Genomic DNA, 20807 nt, shown 5'->3' on the forward strand with positions numbered 1-20807 from the left:
ACCTTTATTTATACAGGTAAAATCTCATTGAGACCCAGGGTCTCATTTGCAAGAGAGACCTGTTTACAGGCTGCAGTCTACAGGCTGTTTTCTCCTGCCGTCAATGACACATAGATCTGAGTGTCATCTGCATAGTTGTTGTAGGACACATTATAGCTGCGTATTAACTAGCCTAATGGGAGCATGTACAGATTGAACAATAGGGGTCCCAGGATAGACCCCCTGGGGAACCCCACAGGTAAAAGCTATTTGACACACAAATGACTCACAATTGACTACCACAAACTCAGACAGGTCCCTCTGTTGAGGTGGCCAATGACCCAGCTTGAATAAGAACTTCCTTGTGTCAAAGATGCCAAGTGCTTCTCCACCCTAGATGTGGCATCAGGATTCTGGACTATTCTAGTACATGTCGAAGGCCAACACAAGTTGGTCTAAGTGTTTGCAAGCCGCCAGTACTCTTTTACCAGATGCCCTTTTGACTATGCTAATTTACCTGCTGAATTTAACATCTTCTTGACCAAAGCATGTTCTGATGCAAGTGAACGAGGAAACTTCATCTTTGTTGATGACATCCTCTTTCGTAGTCCCAGTCTGGATTTGCACTTACAAGAAATTGATCACATGCTGGGCCGGCTCACCAGCGCAGGAGTGAAAATCTCACTCTCCAAATGTCAGTGGTGTAGAACCAAGATAGACTATGTCTATGTCTTATAGGACCAAGTGGTGGGCAGACAGCAGGTGAACTGCATTCAGGGCATCAACAAAACATTAAAATACCAGCAAAAGTCCCTGAGCTTCGCAGCTTCTTGAGAGTCTGCAACTATTCTCTGCAGTTCGTTGAAAACTATGCCAATATAGCAAAATCGCTAACAGAACTGCCTAAAAAAGAGGCACCATTTTTCTGGGCTGAGTCACAACAACAGGCTATGTTAACCCTGAAAGGCAAACCCTATATTTAGCACAACCCCATATTTAGCATATCTGTGACTAACAGTTCGACTTTGAAGGTGGGATTCTCAGCTCCCTGTTTAAGCGCTGGTCTGTATCAAAAGTATGATCAGGATAAACATGTGGTGGCGTATGCTATCAAGACACTAGCACCCCCACCATCACTATTTTGATGAAAACGTGTAAGAACATGATCACTGCGTATGTTGATGGTTGCTCCTTCCATCATGACATGGTTTCCTGAGCAGGTGTCGATGTTGTCTGGCTCCACAACGATCCCTATGAATCTCAAAGTTTCCAGCTTGATTCACAGTTATTGCAATACGCAGAAGTAGCAGATGTTCTAATCATGGTGCAAATTGCTGTGGCATGGGGTGTGAGGAATTTATTGATTTGCACTCACTAACTATGCTCGTGTCAGTTTCTCTTGCCACCTTATCCTTTGGAAACGTAATGGTTTCCTGACTTCCAACAACAAACCAGTGAAACATAAAGAATTGTTTCTGGCATGTCATCATTTCATTGAATCCAGAAATATACAGCTCTATTGGAAAAAGGTCACTCATGTTTACCGAGGCAAGATAAAGAACTGATCGACTTGACAGATTCTTTGGAGAAACAAGAAGCAATGCATGGCACTGCCTGGTCACTGAACCCTCATGGCTACCTGAAGCTCCCTTGGTCCCCTCCCACCCAAATGTCTATGTGGTGACTCAGTCTCAAGTATCCACAACCTCTCCCGACCAGGCATCAAACGACTCTGTCTCTGTGGAACCTGCTTCTACTGACACTGACCTTACAACCCTGCAGTCTCTTGACCATGCAATCAACAAAATTGTTTTACACCTTTCTGATCACTCAGAGTAAGATTTCAAAAGCCTTCCAGATTTGAAACTCTTTGTCACCCACTCAGCTCTGCGGTTGGTCAAGGGTGTCTTGGTTTGTGTTTTCGACGCTCTCTCTTCACCGACTTTCGTGATACCTTGGAACCAAAATGGGGGGTGATGCTTGTGCATGCCCATGACCTTCCCTCTGCTGGACACAAAGTTGTCAAAACAGGTGGCATACTGGCCACAGATGATAAAAGATGTAGCTGACTACATCAAAGGATGCCTCGTCTGCTGTCAGTTTCAGCCAACAAACCCAATACACCAGGCTCCTTTGCAAAACAGAGGCATTTCTTCCCATGGTAAGACTTCCAAATTGATTGGGGGGACTCCTCACCAAATCATCCAGAGGCAAAAAATACCTCCTTACCATGACATGTGCATTCACTAAGTGGATAGAATGCAAACCAGCTGCAAACAATATAGCTAAAACAACTGCCTATTTACTCATATACCATGTTTTTTCAAGGTTCAGATTTCCAAGTCGCATCAATTCAGATTGAGGGACGCACTTCACATCAGACGTCATGCAGCAGTTGTGGCAAGCTCTGGATGTGAAAGCCAACTGTCACATCAGTCACCACTCCCAAGCCTCGGGTCAAGTTGAGCAAGCCAATCAAACAGTCGTAAACATTCTAAAGAAATATGTGGCATCTAACCACAGAGATTGGGATGTGAAAATGCCCTTGGTCTTAATGGCCATTAGAGCAACACCACATGTAACAACGGGAACATGTTATTGGGATTAAAGGAACTGCATTAGGCTGGTTTAAGTCATATTTATCTGATAGATTCCAGTTTGTTCTTGTAAATGAAGAATCTTCCTCACACACCAGAGTAAGTCACGGAGTTCCACAGGGTTCTGTGCTTGGACCGATTCTTTTTACTTTATACATGCTTTCATTAGGTAACATTATTAGACAGCATGGCATAAATTTCCATTGCTATGCTGATGATACTCATTTGTACTTATCTATGAAACCAGATGAAACCAATAGGTTGGTCAGACTACAAGCATGTCTTAAAGACATGAAGACCTGGATGACTCAGAACTGTCTGCTTTTAAATTCAGACAAAACTGAAGTTCTCTTTGGACCTGAGCAGTTCAGGGAGAAATTGTCTAGTTATATAGTTACTCTAGATGGTATTTCCTTGGCTTCTAGTTCTACAGTGAGGAACCTTGGAGTTATTTTTGACCAGAATTTATCATTTGATGCACATATAAAACTGGTTTCTAGGACTGCCTTCTTTCAACTTCGTAATATTGCTAAAATCAGGAACATCCTGTCTCAGGGTGATGCAGAGAAACTAGTCCATGCATTTGTTACTTCAAGATTGGACTACTGTAATTCCTTATTATTGGGCTGTCCCACATATTCTCTGAAAAGCCTCCAGCTGATCCAAAATGCTGCAGCCAGAGTTCTGATGAGAACTAACAGGAGAGATCATGTTTCTCCAGTTTCAGCTTCTCTTCATTGGCTCCCTGTTAAATTCAGAATAGAATTTAAGATTCTTCTCCTCACATATAAAGCTCTTAATGACCAAGCTCCATCATATCTTAAAGATCTCATTGTAAGATATTTTCCGAACAGAGCACTTCGCTCCCAAACTGCAGGTTTACTTGTTGTTCCCAGAGTTTCTAAAAGTAGAATGGGAGGTAGAGCCTTCAGTTATCAGGCCCCTCTCTTGTGGAATAAGCTGCCAGTAAATGTCCGGGAAGCAGACACCCTTTCCACTTTTAAGATTAGGCTTAAAACTTTCCTTTTTGATAAAGCTTATAGTTAGGGATGGCTCAGGTAATCCTGAAACATACCATAGTTAAGCTGCTATAGGCTTAGACTGCTGGGGGACCTCACCTGTCACACCTTCCCTCACTTTGCTCTCTTTTTCTCCCTGTTTAATTTCTCAAATGACATTATGTACATGTGACATTATTGTGGTTATTAACTTGTGTTTCCCTGTTCCAACAGGTATCCTTTGAATGGTGTTATGGTATTTTTCCCCTCTTTTCCTTCTTTTCTGTCTTCTCAAACCCCAGCTGGTCGAGGCGGATGGCCACCCTTCCTGGTTCTGGTTCTGCCAGAGGTTTCTTCCTGTTAAAAGGGAGTCGTTCCTTTCCACAGTCGCCACAGGCATGCTCAGGATGGGAGATTGGACTGAAGACAAGTTTTGGTCCAATCTGTTGGTTTCCTTAGCTAGGATATTGTATTAGAATTGTCTCTATATGAATGAATTGGATTATTTTGAAATTAATTAATTGTATTTCATTGGATTATGATTACAATTTATGGAATTCTAATTGACTTGAACTGGACTATATTAATTAAGTGCCTTAACTTATCGTTCTGGGGCTGGAGACGAAGATCTACCATCTACCTGCTTCAGCAAACTCACTCTCATCTGAGGAAAGCAGACAGCTCTGTGAAGTTAATCTTCTTTGATTTATTCAGTGCATTATACACAATCCAGCCTGCACTACAATGTGATAAGCTTCAGAAAACAGACCAGACACTACTTCATGAGGAAGCTTGGGTCCTTCTGATTTTCAGAGAGATGCCGCATATGGTCTGTAAGTTTTTGATTTTGAAGGCCAATTTCTTTGAAGGCTTGCTCTGTGCTAGGAACTGCTCTGGAGCTCCTAGATATGCAAACTACTTTCTCCGTATTAACTATTTATTATTTATACAGCAGTAATACGTTTTCCCTTTGGGGATTAATAAAGTGTTATTGAATTGAATCTATACAAACCACACTTTGTAGCTTTTTTTTCCACTGACTTATCTAAAGTTTTTGACATTCGATCATGATTACAAAAGCAAAGACTTTTAAGTGTGGGACTATATGATCTTTAATGAAAAATGGTCCACATTCATACAACTCCATTTAAACTTATTTAGGTTACACAGTGCATTTTACATGTGTATTTTATGTTCCTCATTATCAAAAGTATTATAAGTATTAAAACACTCAGAGATAAGAGTTTACTATAGATATGTAGTCAATAAAAGCAACAGCTTATTCTCTACAATTACATACCGATGTAAACTTTTGTTGTTCTGAAATGCAGAAACTAAATAACTAAAATTTCAATTAATCTCGACTTTCTTTAGGTTTAATTTTTAAGTCGGTATTACATAATAATTTTTTATTATTCTTATTTCAGAATCAAGTATTTTATTTAAAGGAGAACAGTTTGGCGAAAGTCGGCATCCTTCGGAAGCTATTTAGATAACTCGCGATCCATATAACAGAGTGAACGGGGCTTAGACGATGCAGCCTCTAAATAAGGCATTATCTGTCTTTATTTCACCAATACTTTAAGACCAATTAATGAATGAATGTGTACTATAGCTCTGTTAGCTCATAGCTGCTGTTATGTGGCTACTTGCAGCTATAGGAGAGCTAACGGAGGGATTTCTACACAGGCACTCTACTGGGACCACTTCATCTTGCATTTTTCAAAAATCTAAGGAATTAATTTTGTTTGCATTCAGGATTCTGTGCTGAATAATATGCTGCTTCTTCCGCAAGGAATCAGCCAAACCTTTAAGATGTGCACGTTTTGATTTTTTGATGTTTTGACAACCGACGCTGATGACCTATGAAATTTGACTTGAGATTTTATGATGGAGCAAAACTTGTTTTCTTTTAAAATTTGCAGTTTTCAAATGTTTATACGTGTGGTTGTGCTTTTGCTGTGCTGTTGCTGACCCTTGGTCAGGATTCTCTTGTAAAAGAGATTTTCACTGAGACTACTACCAATGCTACTACTACTTCTACTACTACTACTATTTGTAATAATAATAATACTAAAACCCCAATTCCACTTCATAAGCTTCTCTTTGGAGGATTTTATAACATATGAACACTCCAACGTAGTATTAGTTTCCAAACTAATATCATATATCTTATCATATATTATGCACCTTTTGTCAAAGTCTCTAATAGATACTGACACGATGTAACTATGTAAGCCATTTTTTAAAATGAGCATTTATCGTCTCTGTCATCAATCATTGGAACTTGAGGTGAAATGCTGCAAGTCAAGATCTCTGATCTAATAGATATGATTTCAGGCCCCCCCAGTTCATGTGATGAAGTCGAAAAACCCTTTGGGCAGTTACACAAATGACTGTAAGAATGGCAGCCTGCTGACAAGCAACCCAAACATTTCCACGCTTTCCCTCTGTGACTGATGCAACTTATTGATGCTAAATGATGATTGATAAGTCATTGGGGAAAGACACAAAAGCGGGACGATTTTGAATGATACAGACATAATGACAGGAAAGGATGGTGACTACATAAAATGGCCTGAGCAGTCATGTCACTACATGATTTGCTTTAAATATTCACTCACTGTGCATAAGCACAAAAACACCGCAAATCTACATATGTCTTTAAGAGGACAGTGTTCTTATGATTTAGTTAGTTATTACACATTTAAATAGTGTCCCAACTGTTTGGCTAATCTCTTTCAATAGAATAGGATACCTCTAAGTGGATAATGCCAAAAACAAATTGCTTGACTGTGGGGAAAAAGCGCTGGCAATACATTTAAATATAAAATGTACAGTAATATAATTGTAGGCTATGTGTCTCATCTTTGCAATAATAATGCCCCCTTGTGATATTTTTCAAAAAATTTCAGAACCTGTTTGTTATATGAAATGAGAAATCAAAGGCAACCTGTCCAGGGTGTATGCCGCCCCTCGACCAATAGCAGCTGGGATACACTCCAGCCCACCCACGACCGTGAATTGTATTAAGCAGGTATTGAAAATAGATGGATGGATAGTTTGGAAGCTGTGCTCCTTGAGAGGATTCCACTCGTATTTTTTGCTCCTCGTAAGCTGCCGTGCCAATGCAAGAGTCGTTTACAAAAGCAGCTACATGAGCTTTCCAAATGTCAACTAAAGCCCAAAACAAAGACTCCAAATCTCAGGTGATTTGAGGAGGATATCCAGTGGATGTCAGCAAGATTGAGAAACAGGTGGAGGAAGTACAGGCCAGGTCTTTGCTCAACAATGACAGAGAATGTCAGATTGCTAGAAAACAAAATGGATGAGCTTGAAGCGCTCAAGAGGACACAGAAGGAATATTGACAATGCAGTATTATGTGATCCACTGAGACGTGGCTGCAGGAGCATATAACAGGCTCCAACACATCTCTTCCCTGCTTTAAAACGATACGAGCTGACAGAGACATCAGGAGCGACAGCGAGCGCAAAGTCTTTGCCAAGCTATAAACACGACATCCTAATGCATTCATGGCAATTTCTGGTGATTTCTCTCCTCTACAATTCCAACCTTTAAACATTTTGTCAACTACTCAACCAGTAAAACTATAAAGTTGGATTTATTCTATTCTATTATATGTCATAGTCTCTGAGTTTTTGTGTTTGACTTTGTCTTTTGGTTTCTTGGTTTTTCCTTGCTTACCGTTTTATCTTATGAACCCATGTGTAATCTGTTGTAATTACTTCCTGTTCACATCCTAATGATTGCAACACCTGATCCTTATTTGTTATCACCTCCCTCAGTATATATTCTCCAGGCTTTCTTTTGTTCAGTGCCAGATCATTGTATGTTGTTTGCTGCTGTTGGTTTCATACTCATCACTCTTGTGATTTCCCTTGGTTTTCAAGTCAGTCATTGTAGCTGACGCTCTTAATACCGCTGTACAGGTTGCAATGATAACATCGGAAATTGGCATGCACAGTCGTGGTGCTTTAATCTGGATTGGGTTTGTTTTAATTGATATGCTTTTGCAATGAACCTTCTACACTCTAATTTCGTTTTCTTGCCAAACGTGCTTTGAAAATGTTTCTGTTTAAAATGTTAATTAGTAACAACGTCTGACATGAGTGACAGGAACCGGAATAGTTGTAAGCGCAGATAGAAAAGGAGGGAAAGGCGAAAGATGAGAATTGAAACGGCGGACCTTTATACTTCCAAAATTTGTCTACTGCTGGTTTACAAGGCGTACACAGTAAATTATATTCTGTTTAACTTTGTTGAGCACTTGTAATCTGCATTGAAGAAATAACTATTTGATGTTGTATGGTTAAGTGATTGCTGAAACATTTTATTTGTTTCTAGTTTTCACGGTGTTCCATCATTTACACAAGAGAATAAAGGTGATTGTGGACATCAGTACGAAGTGTGGATCTTTAATGACCAGAGTAGAAATAGTGAAAACGTGTCCTAATCCATCCGGAAGCTTTGGTGCATAGGTGCAACTCATCCCGCAGCAAGCTCCAGGCTTCAGCGCGCAAAGGTGCGACTAATCCCACTGCAAGTTCCGGGCTTCAGCGCGCAAAGGTGCGACTCATCCCGCTGCAAGCTCCGGGCTTCAGGCGCAAAGGTACGACTCATCCCGCAGCAAACTCCGGGCTTCAGCACGCAAAGGTGCGACTCATCCCGCTGCAAGCTCCGGGCTTCAGCACGCAAAGGTGCAACTCAACCCGCAGCAAGCTCCAGGCTATCGGTGCGACTCATCCCGCAGCAAGCTCCGGGCTTCAGCACGCAAAGGTGCAACTCATCCCGCAGCAAGCTCCGGGCTTCAGCACACAAAGGTGCAACTCATCCCGCAGCAAGCTCCAGGCTATCGGTGCGACTCATCCCGCAGCAAGCTCCGGGCTTCAGCGCGCAAAGGTGCGACTCATCACGCAGCAAGCTCCGGGCTTCAGTACGCAAAGGTGCAACTCATCCCGCAGCAAGCTCCGGGCTTCAGTACGCAAAGGTGCAACTCATCCCGCAGCAAGCTCCGGGCTATCGGTGCAACTCATCCCACAGCAAGCTCCAGGCTATAAGTGCGACTCATCCCGCAGCAAGCTCCGGGCTTCAGCGGGCAAAGGTGCAACTCATCCCGCAGCAAGCTCCGGGCTTCAGCACGCAAAGGTGCGACTCATCCCGTTTCACGCTCTGGGCTATCGGTACGACTCATCCCGTTTCACGCTCTGGGCTATCGGTGCGACTCATCCCGCAGCAAGCTCCAGGCTATCGGTGCGACTCATCCCGCAGCAAGCTCCGGGCTATCGGTGCAACTCATCCCACAGCAAGCTCCGGGCTATCAGTGTGACTCATCCCGCAGCAAGCTCCAGGCTATCAGTGCAACTCATCCCACAGCAAGCTCTGGGCTATCGGTTCGACTCATCCCGCAGCAAGCTCCGGGCTTCAGTGGGCAAAGGTAAAACTCATCCCGCAGCAAGCTCCAGGCTATCGGTGAAACTCATCCCACAGCAAGCTCCGGGCTATCGGTGCGACTCATCCCACAGCAAGCTCCGGGCTATCGGCGCGACTCATCCCGCAGCAAGCTCCGGGCTTCAGCGGGCAAAGGTAAAACTCATCCCGCAGCAAGCTCCGGGCTTCACCACGCAAAGGTGCGACTCATCCTGTTGCAAGCTCCGGGCTATCAGTGTGACTCATCCCGCAGCAAGCTCCGGGCTTCAGCGGGCAAAGGTAAATCTCATCCCGCAGCAAGCTCTGGGCTTCAGCGGGCAAAGGTAAATCTCATCCCGCAGCAAGCTCCGGGCTTCAGCGGGCAAAGGTAAATCTCATCCCGCAGCAAGCCCCGGGCTTCAGCGCGCAAAGGTGCAACTCATCCCGCAGCAAGCTCCGGGCTGCAGCACGCAAAGGTGCGACTCATCCCGCAGCAAGCTCCGGGCTATTAGTGCGACTCATCCCGCTGCAAGCTCCGGGCTATCGGTGCAACTCATCTCACAGCAAGCTCCGGGCTATAAGTGCGACTCATCCCGCAGCAACTCCAGGCTATCGGTGCGACTCATCCCGCTGCAATCTCCGGGCTATTAGTGCGACTCATCCCGCAGCAAGCTCCGGGCTATCGGTGCGACTCATCCCGCAGCAAGCTCTTGGCTTCAGTGCGCAAAGGTGCAACTCATCACGCAGCAAGCTCCGGGCTATCGGTGCAACTCATTCCACAGCAAGCTCCGGGCTATAAGTGCGACTCATCCCGCAGCAAGCTCCGGGCTTTAGCGGGCAAAGGTGCAACTCATCCCGCAGCAAGCTCCGGGCTATCGGTGCTACTCATCCCACAGCATGCTCCGGGCTATCGGTGCGACTCATCCCGCAGCAAGCTCCGGGCTTCAGTGGGCAAAGGTGCTGCTCATCCCGCAGCAAGCTCCGGGCTTCAGCGCGCAAAGGTGCGACTCATCCCGCTGCAAGCTCCGGGCTATCGGTGCGACTCATCCCACAGCAAGCTCCGGGCTATCGGTGCAAATCATCCCGCTGCAAGCTCCAGACTTCAGTGCGCATCGATACGACTGGTATCAGCAGTTCTGGAGTATTTTCAGGTTAAAACATGAGTCCACAGGTTAGACTGCACAGCTTATTATGACTCAGGAAGATGATGGATAGAATCTTAATAGAGTTTATTGAAGAAAAAAAAAGTATGATTTTAAGGAAATGTATTTGAAGTTTGCATGCAAAGCTGAAAGGTGAAACCAACCTATTTATAACAAAAGTTGAGGATGTATAATAATTTATTTGGCTAAGGTAGAGAAGCTAAGCTTAGGTATTGAATAAGTGTTAAGGGTGTTATTTTGTGTTATTTTGGTTATTCACGGCTAATTTACAACCATCAGATCCCTGTAACTTGCCTTACCTCGTCTTCTCATATATGGTAATTCTTTAACGCTCAAATGTCTCAAAATGGTCATGAACAGGGTGATGCCATGTCACAAGGGCAAGATAAGAGTGAGGTAGATGATAGAAAAGGCATGGTATCTGAGGAGTCAGAGGAAAAAGTAAGAAAATCCTCTTGTGAAAGACGAATCACACTCAAAATGCAGGAGCTGAAAGAGCAAGAATTAATTAAAAAAGAGATCAAATTTAAGGCTACATATGAAATTTGGAAGAAAAGTGTAAGAGACACTCACACAAGGTTAAAGCAAGTATGCTCCGAGCAAGAAATGTATGACATGATGGATAAAGCTGAGAAGCTGGAATCCGTTTTAAAGGAGCAGTATGACAGCATTCGACTCGAAAGAGTACCAAGTCAAGAAAGTAGGAGGAACGTTGATGCATACTTGGCTCTGACAGCAGACTTACTGCAACTGATGAGAGTGTGTATAACTGAAGACGTAGTGGAGTTTGATGCTGAGGCAGAAACAGCAAGGTTACACATGCTACTTAATAACGAATATGCTAACTCCATATATGGATCCGCAGCCTCTGGGGTTTCTGCACGTAGCTACCGTCATTCTGACAAGCTCTCAGAGTCACCTAGCATTTCAGCAAAAAGGGCAGAAACAGCTGCTCAGTTGGCTGCAAAGAAAGCCGAAATCGACATGAAATCTGCTATTGAAGCCCAACGTCAGCAATTGAAAAGGCTTGAGAATCAAAGAGACATTGAGGTCATTCAGGCAAAGTTGAATGTTTACACTGAAGAAGATACAAAAGGCAAGGATGGGTCATGTAGTCCTGTATGTAGCAAAGTAAATGATACAAGTTCATCCGCTCACTACATCCCATGTCATGAACAGAAAGTTGTACAAAATGACACTACAAGAATCACTAGCTCTCACTCGTCTTCCAACTCCAGAACCTTTGAAGTTCACAGAATGGAGCACAAGCTTTAAAGCTCTTATAGAGAGGCGATGCTCTAACCCTGCAGATAGGCTCTTCTACCTGCAAAAGTATGTTGTCAGATATAGTCATTCCTTTGTATTGCAATGTGCTTTCAGAGAGAAGCTAAATATGTGGTCAAAGATTGACGGAAAAGAATATATCAAGCTAAGAGAATTCAGTGATTTCCTCCAAACATGTATTAATGCCATGCCACATATAAAGGGAATACAGGTTCTGAATGACTACGTGGAAAACCAGAAAATGTTGGTTAAATTTCTGGATTGGATAACGTCTAGGTGGAACCGTTATGTCATAGAGCAACTGGATCGAGGCTGTGACCATCCAAGCTTTCATGAGTTTGCTTCTTTCGTCTCTAAAGAGGCACGAATAGCTTACAATCCAGTGTCATCCTTACATGCTTTAAAGCACTCTGCAGAGGCGCCAATAAGAGAAATGAAGCGGCCAAAGGCAAAAACATTTGCCACAAATGTGAAGGCTCCAGTTCCACTGAGCTCTACAATCAAACCAGATCTTGATGAAATCAAGTTGAAAGATACTGCAAAATTTAAGAAATGGAACACACTATTACAAAACATATACAGGTATATTTGCTGTGGAGAAAACCACTCCATACGTAAATGCAAAAAGCTACTGGAAATGTCTGTGGAGGAAAAGAAAAAATGCATACACAGATTGTTTTCGATGTCTGAGGACAAGTCACAACTCTAAAGACTGTAGAAACAGAGCTATGTGGGGCATATGCAGAAAGAGTCACCCAACTGCATTGCACGAAGACCGTTCCCCACTGGGACCAATGCAAGGTGCAGTTGAAGAAAGTACATCCTCACTATCATGTTGTGTGAATGGAGGTGAAAGTGGAAGCACATCTATGATTGTGCCAGTGTGGATATCAGCACCTAACACTCCTGATAACGAAAGACTAGCTTATGCCCTACTGGACACACAAAGCAGTCACACATTCGTTGATCAAGAGGTGTGTGAAAAGCTTCAGATACCAATGGAACCAGTTAAACTCAAGCTTTCCACCATGATCACTCAGATGTGGAAAGTAAGAGTATGTGATCTCAAAATCAGAGGATTTTCCTCAAACATATCCATTAACGTACCTCCAGTCTACACAAGGGATTTCATTCCACTTGACCACTCACATATTCTCACTCGACAAACAGCCAACAAATGGAAACACCTCGTCAACAAAGCCCAAGAGATACCCTCATTAATGGACTGTGGTGTTGGTTTATTAATTGGCTACGACTGCTCCAGATCGCTAATACCAAGAAAGGTCATCACTGGAGGTGACTGTGAGCCTTACGCCATTAAGACCGATCTGGGATGGAGCATTGTGGGAAGCGCATCACAGCCCGTCAATGCTAGAGATGTGACTGATTTGTCATCGGGTATCTGTTAAAGAGCTACCTCCACTAACACCATCTGCTGTCATTAAGGCTCTTGAGTCTGACTTTGTAGACACAAAACATGGCGAAAAAAGCATATCACAAGAAGACATTTGTTCCTGCAGATCTTAAAAGGAAGAATCCAGCAAAATCAGCATAGCCACCTTGAGATGCCTCTTCCCTTCAGGGCCCGTCCTCACCCCCCTGATAATAAGAAGTTGGCTCTAGTCAGGCTGAAACGTCTTAAAAGGAAGCTAGATAGAGATTCTAAGTTCAAGAGTGACTACATGAGTTTTATGGAAGGCGTTTTGAAAGATGGAGATGCAGAGAAAGTAGACACCCAACCAGAGCAGGGAAAAGTCTGGTATATCTCACATCCAGGGGTTTACCCCCCAGGAAACCAAACAAGATTTGAGTAGTTTTCGACTGCTCTGCGAAATACAAAGGCACCTCATTAAATGATCATCTGTTAACAGGACCCGACCTTACAAATGGTCTCACTGCTGTACTGCGCCGTTTCTGTAAACAACCCATCGCAGTCATATGTGACGTGGAGAAAATGTTCCACAGATTCCATGTCAGTGAGGAAGGTAGAAACTATTGACGGTTTCTCTCGTGGGAAAATGGGGACACTAACTTAGAATCCACTGATTACCGCATGAAGGTGCACCTATTTGGAGCATCATCTTCCCCTGGCTGTGCCAACTACGGCATGAAACATCTTGCCAGTCAGAATGAGGAAGAGTCTCCCACCGCAGCTACCCTAATTAGGAAGCATTTCTATGTTGACGATGGCCTCATAAGCATGGAGTCGGTTGGTAAGGTGAGTGAGCTGGTGAAAGAGGCACAAACTGTGTGCTAAACGAAAGTTACACTTTCACAAATTCCTTTCCAATAACCAAGAGGTTCTAGACTCTATTGCCATAACAGAACTTGCTGCGGAGGTAAAAAATGTTGATCTAAATCATGATGACCTATCAGTGCAAAGAGTGCTTGGTATAAGATGGAACATTGAAAACAACAGTTTCTCCTTTAAAGTGTTACTTGAAGAGAAACCAGCAACGCAAAGAGGGATTCTCTCGATTGTGGCCTCCTTTTATGACCTTAGGGTTCCTGGCCCCATTCATCTTTGAAGGAAAAAAGGTGCTACAAGAAATGTGTCAGAGAGGTATGGGGTGGGATGAACCTCTACCTAGAGATTTGAAGTTAAGATGAGAGACTTGGATGAAGGATTTGGGGAATCTGGGGAAGATTGAGATTCTAAGATGCTTTATACCTGACGGTTTTGGTGAGGTCCAGAAAACTGAACTCCATCACTTTTCTGATGCAAGGTTATGGGTATGGTCAGTTCTCTTACATCCGATTGGTGAGCAAAGAGAAAGTGCATTGTTGCCTGGTCATGGGCAAAGCAAGAGTTTCACCGACTAAACTAGTCACCATACCAATACTGGAGCTAACTGCAGCAGTAACCTCAGTAGCTGTGAGCAACATGCTAAAAGAGGAGTTGGAGCTTACGATCGATCAGGAATTCTTCTGGACAGATTCACGAGTAGTTCTCGGTTACACCAACAATGAAGAAAGAAGGTTTAATGTCTTTGTTGCAAACCGTGTACAGAGAATTCGAGGAACTAGTGACACATCACAATGGCACTATGCTGATACAAAGGAAAATCCTGACCACGCCTCAAGAGGCCTCAATGTGGCTGATCTCATGAACTCAAACTGGCTCTCTGGTCCCAAGTTTCTATGGGAGAGAGAGAAAGCCAATAGCCAGGTTACATCAGAACTGTTGGTGGGAGATCCAGAAGTGAGGACTACCCTGGTACTGAAAACTGAGGCTACAAGGCAATTGGACATTCAAGCACACCTGTTGCAGTTCTCAAGTTGGACCACACCCGTCAATGTCATTGCTCGTATCCAGCGGCTGGCTAAAAGAATCAAGACCACCAAGCCTTTAAATGTGGAAGAGAGAAAGCAAGCTACACTGACTGTTGTAAAACTAACACAACAAGTTACATTTCAAGAGGAATTGAACATCTTAAGCCAAAAACCAGGAGTGCTGCCTCACAATCACCAACTCTATCAACTTGACCCATTTGTCAAAGATGGCATAATGAGAGTGGGAGGAAGACTGAGGAAGGCATCAGAACCTTTCGAGTTGAGACACCCAATAATCCTACCAAAAGATGGTCCTGTCACACATCTCATCATTGCATATCATCATGACAAAATTCTGCATCAAGGAAGAGGTCAAACTCAGAATGAATTAAGAGCCAATGGCTACTGGATTGTTGGTGGAAGTAGAGCCACAGCCCAATACATCAAACAGTGTGTACGGTGCAGCAGAGGTCGCGCCCCACCAGAGGAACAACGAATGGAAGACCTGCCTAGTGACCGTGTGGATCCCACACCTCTGTTTACCTACTGTGGTATGGACTGTTTTGGCCCCTTCTATATCAAGCAAGGTTCGTAAAGAGCGAAAACGGTATGGCGTCCTCTTCACATGTCTACGCTATAGGGCACTGCACATAGAGATGCTGGAAGATATGACATCAGATGCATTTCTCAGTGCCTTAAGATGCTTCATCGCTATTCGTGGCGCTGTGAGACATATAAGGTCTGATCAAGGCACCAACTTTCTGGGAACAAAAAATCAAATTGCAAAGGCTCTGAAAGAAATCAACAAAGACAGACGGACTGTAAATCTGGCAAACAAGCAGTGTGATTTTCAGATGAACACGCCACCTCCCCAGCCCCCCAAACCCCTGATGGGTCATCGCACTCCTCACCGTCCCTTTCTCCATCCTCCCCTCACCTGAAATTCACTGAGCAGATGATGGACCGGGTCAACGCTGGACTCGGATCTACCCCCCACCCCAATCCCTTTTTGTCCCCCATAAATCCCCCACCACAGTAGCCAAAGGGTCGCCACTGAGACCCCACCCCCACCAGAGCAGCCGAAGCGACGGCACCCAGCCCCACCCCCTCCTGTCCCTCCACAGGATGTGGAGTTCTGTCTCCGCAGTCTGATGTGTGATGTGACAAGCTGGGACCCTGTTTATTAGAAGGCTTTAAAATTTCTGTACTTTTAGGTGACAGGACATGACATGGACCGCCCCATCAAAGTGCCATCATTTCTTTTAATCTTCTTGGGATTTTCTGGAGAACTCGTTTCTGTAAAAACACAGATTTCAGCTGATTTGGATAGTGTGCTGCTGGCTCTGGCCCTTCTTTTGCATCTGTTACGATGCATGATGCAAAACCAACAGGAGACTTGTTTGCATGTGGGAGCAGCTATCTGAGCTTTGAAAAACCTGCTAATACCTGGAAAAAGACCCTAAATCTAGAAAAGTTAAAGAGGACACATAGATGCAGAGCAGGAGCAAACTGGAGAAGTCGAGGAGGAAGTTTAAACCACGTCTTCCCTTGATCACCATGGGAAATGTTTCATCACTGGCTTATAAAATGAATTAGGGCCCGATGAGGAGGCAGCAGAAATATTAGGACATGGCTACAGGAACAAATCTAAGACTGTCTTCTCAACTTTTAGACCACATAGGCAGACAGAGACTGCAGACAGAGTGGAAACAGTGAAGGAGGAGGCATTACAGAGCTTGTTAACAACAGATTATGTAATTCTGGACATATCACTGAGAAGGAGTATCTCTGCACCCAAGATGTTGAACTGTTGACTGTGAGTTCCTGTCCATGTTGTCAACAAAAACAACACCCAAATCCAATCACGGTGATCTTTCAGATTTCACCACACCTCTTTCTGCTACAGAAATGAAGTGAACTTGGAGGTGAACTAAGTCTTTCTTTTACAGAGCTGCTGGAACTGTCAGGGGGTTGAGCACTGAGTGCCATGGCTTTAACAGGGCCAGGGTGATGGCTACACTCAGTTCAAATCAATGTAATATATGTTAAACAGTACTGAAAAGGTAAGGATAGCAAATCAAATAATTTGTTCTGCTTGTTCTGGTTCAGAATGGAGGAGTGATGCTAATATCTCCCCTTGCTATACGGACAATCCCATACAAGCTTGCTCTCGATCACCCCCTTTTCTTTCTTTTTTTCTTTTTTCTTTTAGTGGCACACAGGTATAATATGAATAGAATTACTCACAATTACATACAGTAAAGACGAAGAAAGTAATGAAATATGTCAGTGTGAGTTTCATACTATAGTCACGTGTTCAGTCATATAGGCAAACCAAGCAAATGCACACATACACTCTCCAGCACAGATACACACAGCCTCAAAAGTAGCACATCAGTCAGGAAATGCAATCATCCAACGAAAATATAACCTATCTACACTGTTTTCACACACAACTAAACAGTCACTCAAATTACCTCCTGTGGCTGACCAACAGAGCATACACAAACAGCAGAAAACAACCTTGCCAATAGTCGCAGTCCCCAAGGACATTTCTCTCATTCATCTGGATGCAGCCACTGGATATCATATATCCTGAACAGAAGAGAGTCTTTTAAGGAGGACTGATGACTTTCGGGCTAGAATCAATGACAGAGTGAATATTACTTCAAACTTTTAAAAACACAATACAACTGCAACAAATTTGGAGGACATAGAATACCTCCAATGTCGTCTTTTTATGGGGCAAACAGCTTTGGTTTTGAATATATTGTGTGATTAAAAACGAATACACACTATGTGATATTGTTATTGGGACAGTGCAGATTAAGATTTAGTTTCAACACAAAGCTACTTGTATTATGTTCTTACTAGTGCTACAGAAATTAGCAGTGCATTGTCATTGTTTCTATTTTCAATATCATTATTTCTTAGCAGACAAAAATTGGAAGCAAGATGGCATTCATGATCCAAAAAAACACAAAAAGAGAAGAAAAAAAATTCAGTGAAACCTAAAGATTATCCATCATACCAACATCAAACGATAGTATATTTAATACAGTAACGTTGCACATTTTTTGCCAAGAAATCAAAACCAACTGTTTCTATTGTGTGTGAACTGTGGCTCAGTAATAATGACAATAAATAAAACATTATAAAAGACTACTAAGGCAAGGTGTAACAGGAAAAAAGCTTTTGTGAGATTTTTTTTAAAGATTCAAATCTTTAGTGGTAACAAGTGCACTAAACTCAGCCACAGAAAGGATATGCACATCATAATTAAGAAATAGACTCGGTTCATTGTGTTTGTTAAACAGAAAAAAATACAGAATAACTTCAGCCTTATCCTTTAAGTGAAAGAAGTGTTTACACGGGGTCCACTAAAATAGTAAACCCTTGAAAATCTTTTATTTCATCTCATCTTTAATAGTGCTTGGTTCTACAACTCTGAGATTGAGCTAAATTTATCATGATCATGGGATTGCTAGTTACACTTTAGAAGCATTCTTCAAAATGGAAAGTAGCCAGTGCTTAAAAATGTAGGGTTTGTTAGATTTTTGCAAACACTGTTGGTCTGTTTTACAATTATCTTCAGTGAATATGATGCAATTTAAGAGGTTGAATAAAAATAACTACTAATAATCCCCATCATTTCTTGGAAACTAAATCCTATTAAGTGGAATAAACTCAACAATTACCTATACCTAACGCTGAATGTCTGAAAAATAGGAACAGTGTTCACTTTATGATATTGCTATCATTGCCAATACTATAGTGCACAGCAGTTCAGTTATGGAATAACTGGAATAACATGGAATAACATGAATACAGAGGAAATATCAAATGAATGATCGTAGTGAGGGAATATTTGGTATGAATATGGTAAATTTCTTTTATGAAGATACTGACCATACTTAGCATGTACAGTAGCTGGATGAGGGGCCAAAATAAATTTTGGAATTCTTAGTACATGAGTATCCTGTATGGGACATCATTTTAATATACCTACCCATTGGTGTGCCAACCCCATAGGCTTTGGAGTCAATAAGGCCTCCAATCTGTGTGAGGTTGCAGTTGCGCTGTGTTACAAACTCAATGGTGGTGGATTCCATGAGGAATGCGTAGTCTGAGGTGAGCACACGGTGAATGCCTTCCTCAACATTCTTCACCATCACTGAGTGTCTCCGACTGCTCATGAACTCCCACATCTTATCATATGTAGAGATCTTAGTTTTCTGTGAAGAGACCAAAAATAGCATCAGTACAAAAATAAATCTTATCTACTCAAATACTTAATGGCACACTTATTTGCAGTTCAGTTTATATACGCTTTGATCGTCCTGAAGTTCTATTTGGAAGATTGAAGTTTCTGATGATCTTAGTGACAATCAAAGCCCACAAACATTTAGTATTCAATTGCTTTCTAAATCCTAACAAGAAAATATGTAATTTGCTACAGCAGAACTTTATTGCAGCAACAGTTGTATTCAGTATATCCTTCCTGTCTGCTTAAATCATTATGGCTTATGAGAAGAGCATAGGCTGAGGCAGATGAGCATGCTAAATACCAGAAGGAGAACAGTGAATCTGAATCAGAATAATATAGGTTCCTATCTTTGCTGCCACTATCATCAATAGGAAGAAACAGTACTGGTTTTGTCCGTGGCTATTTTCCTTACTCTCTACACCTGTAATCACTAAGAAAAATCCAAGAGCGCATTACTCTCTAGGGGAACAGATTTGAAGGGATTTTTGAAACCATTTGAAACCTAATTAAGTCACATCTTCAAGGTCCCACCCGCCATTATTGTGTGTAATGACTTTCTGTGGCTGGTCGATATTTTAGATCAACTGGGTGATTAGTGGAGTGCCTATCAGAATCTTTTAGAGTCACCCTTGACAAATCGGGCGATTGAGCATGCAATCTTCAGACTGCTGATAAGGCAAGAGCAGTGGCTGTGAGTGCACAGACAGTCAGATAACCACCTACACACTAATTCAGGCATGGAGCCGAGGTGGGCTTTACAGAGAATCCACACAGGGATTCAGAGCTGCACTAAAACTGCACTTAAACTGTAAAAAAAACATCTTGGAAAATACAACAGTGTACAAAATTACTTCTAAAACACATCAGCAAAGCACAAAAATCATCCATCTTCTGTTAAGGTTTGTGGGTTTTTTCGTGGTTTTGGTTCTGCTTTTCATGTCTTTGCTTTGAGTGTTTTGTTTCTTTTCAGCTTTCTTGTCATTTAGTTATTGGTTTTCATGAGGATGTCTTGTCCTGTTTCAGTCATGTAAGTTTCTTGTTCCACATTCTCACCCACAGCTTTTCCTCAGTTCCCTCGTTATTCAGTTATGTGTTCTAACTGTCTCAGCTGCAATCAGTTCCCCACAGCATTTAAGCTCCCTGGTTTTTCACAGTTCTTGTCAGATCCCCGCCGTTGTCACTTCATGTTTCCCTTCAGTTCTAGCTCATGTTCTTAATCACAGTTCTTAGTCTTGTATTTTGTCAATTTAGGTTTATGGTTTTCGACAACTTCTCTGAGCTGAATCTGCCCTGACATGTCTCATGTTTCTCCTTCACTGTTAAAGAATCAGTATATTCTTATGATATAGTATATTCTCTATGATTAAATGCCCAAATTTTCATTTGCTAGTCTCTGCTGTCCCCTTTTCCTGGTAAAAACCCTTGGGTTAATTCCTTTATCACAATGAAGTGGCCAAAGATAAGTGAATACTATACAGTCCCCTCCTGTATTCAGATCTGTGCTGTAGATTGTAGTCAGATTGTTTTCATATCCTTGAAACACAGTCAATATCATGATTTAGCAACACAATCCTACACATTCTATGAAAGGCTTCAATTTTACTTTAGTCAGCAATGAGTTTGGTATTCCAGTGTTGGCTCAAATCAAACTTTTGGATTGACTTGAACTGAATATACTTTATTCATCCCTGAAGGAAAAATCTGTCGCTGTATAAACTGTTTAGGAAACGAAAACTAATAAAACTGGAGAAAGAAAACACCCAATCTGCTAGAAAGTGTAGCAGATGGGTGTAGTTGAAATTTCGAGAGGTCACAGTG

The 20807-nt window shown here is 42.4% G+C and overlaps 1 protein-coding gene across 3 annotated transcripts in view; it reads right to left on the reverse strand.

Annotated features, from left to right (window-relative positions):
• The window catches only part of grik2 (glutamate receptor, ionotropic, kainate 2), a 351124-nt gene that overhangs the window by 58978 nt on the left and 271339 nt on the right, over nt 1-20807 (reverse strand). For all 3 annotated transcript variants that reach the window (XM_072394949.1, XM_072394950.1, XM_072394951.1), the window contains exon 15: nt 18732-18957. In XM_072394949.1, the coding sequence (XP_072251050.1) occupies nt 18732-18957 (226 nt within the window). The remainder of the gene's footprint in view (nt 1-18731; nt 18958-20807) is intronic.

This window comes from Leuresthes tenuis, unplaced genomic scaffold, assembly GCF_036924035.1.
Source record: "Leuresthes tenuis unplaced genomic scaffold, fLeuTen1.0.hap1 SCAF_10, whole genome shotgun sequence".
NCBI lineage: Eukaryota > Metazoa > Chordata > Actinopteri > Atheriniformes > Atherinopsidae > Leuresthes > Leuresthes tenuis.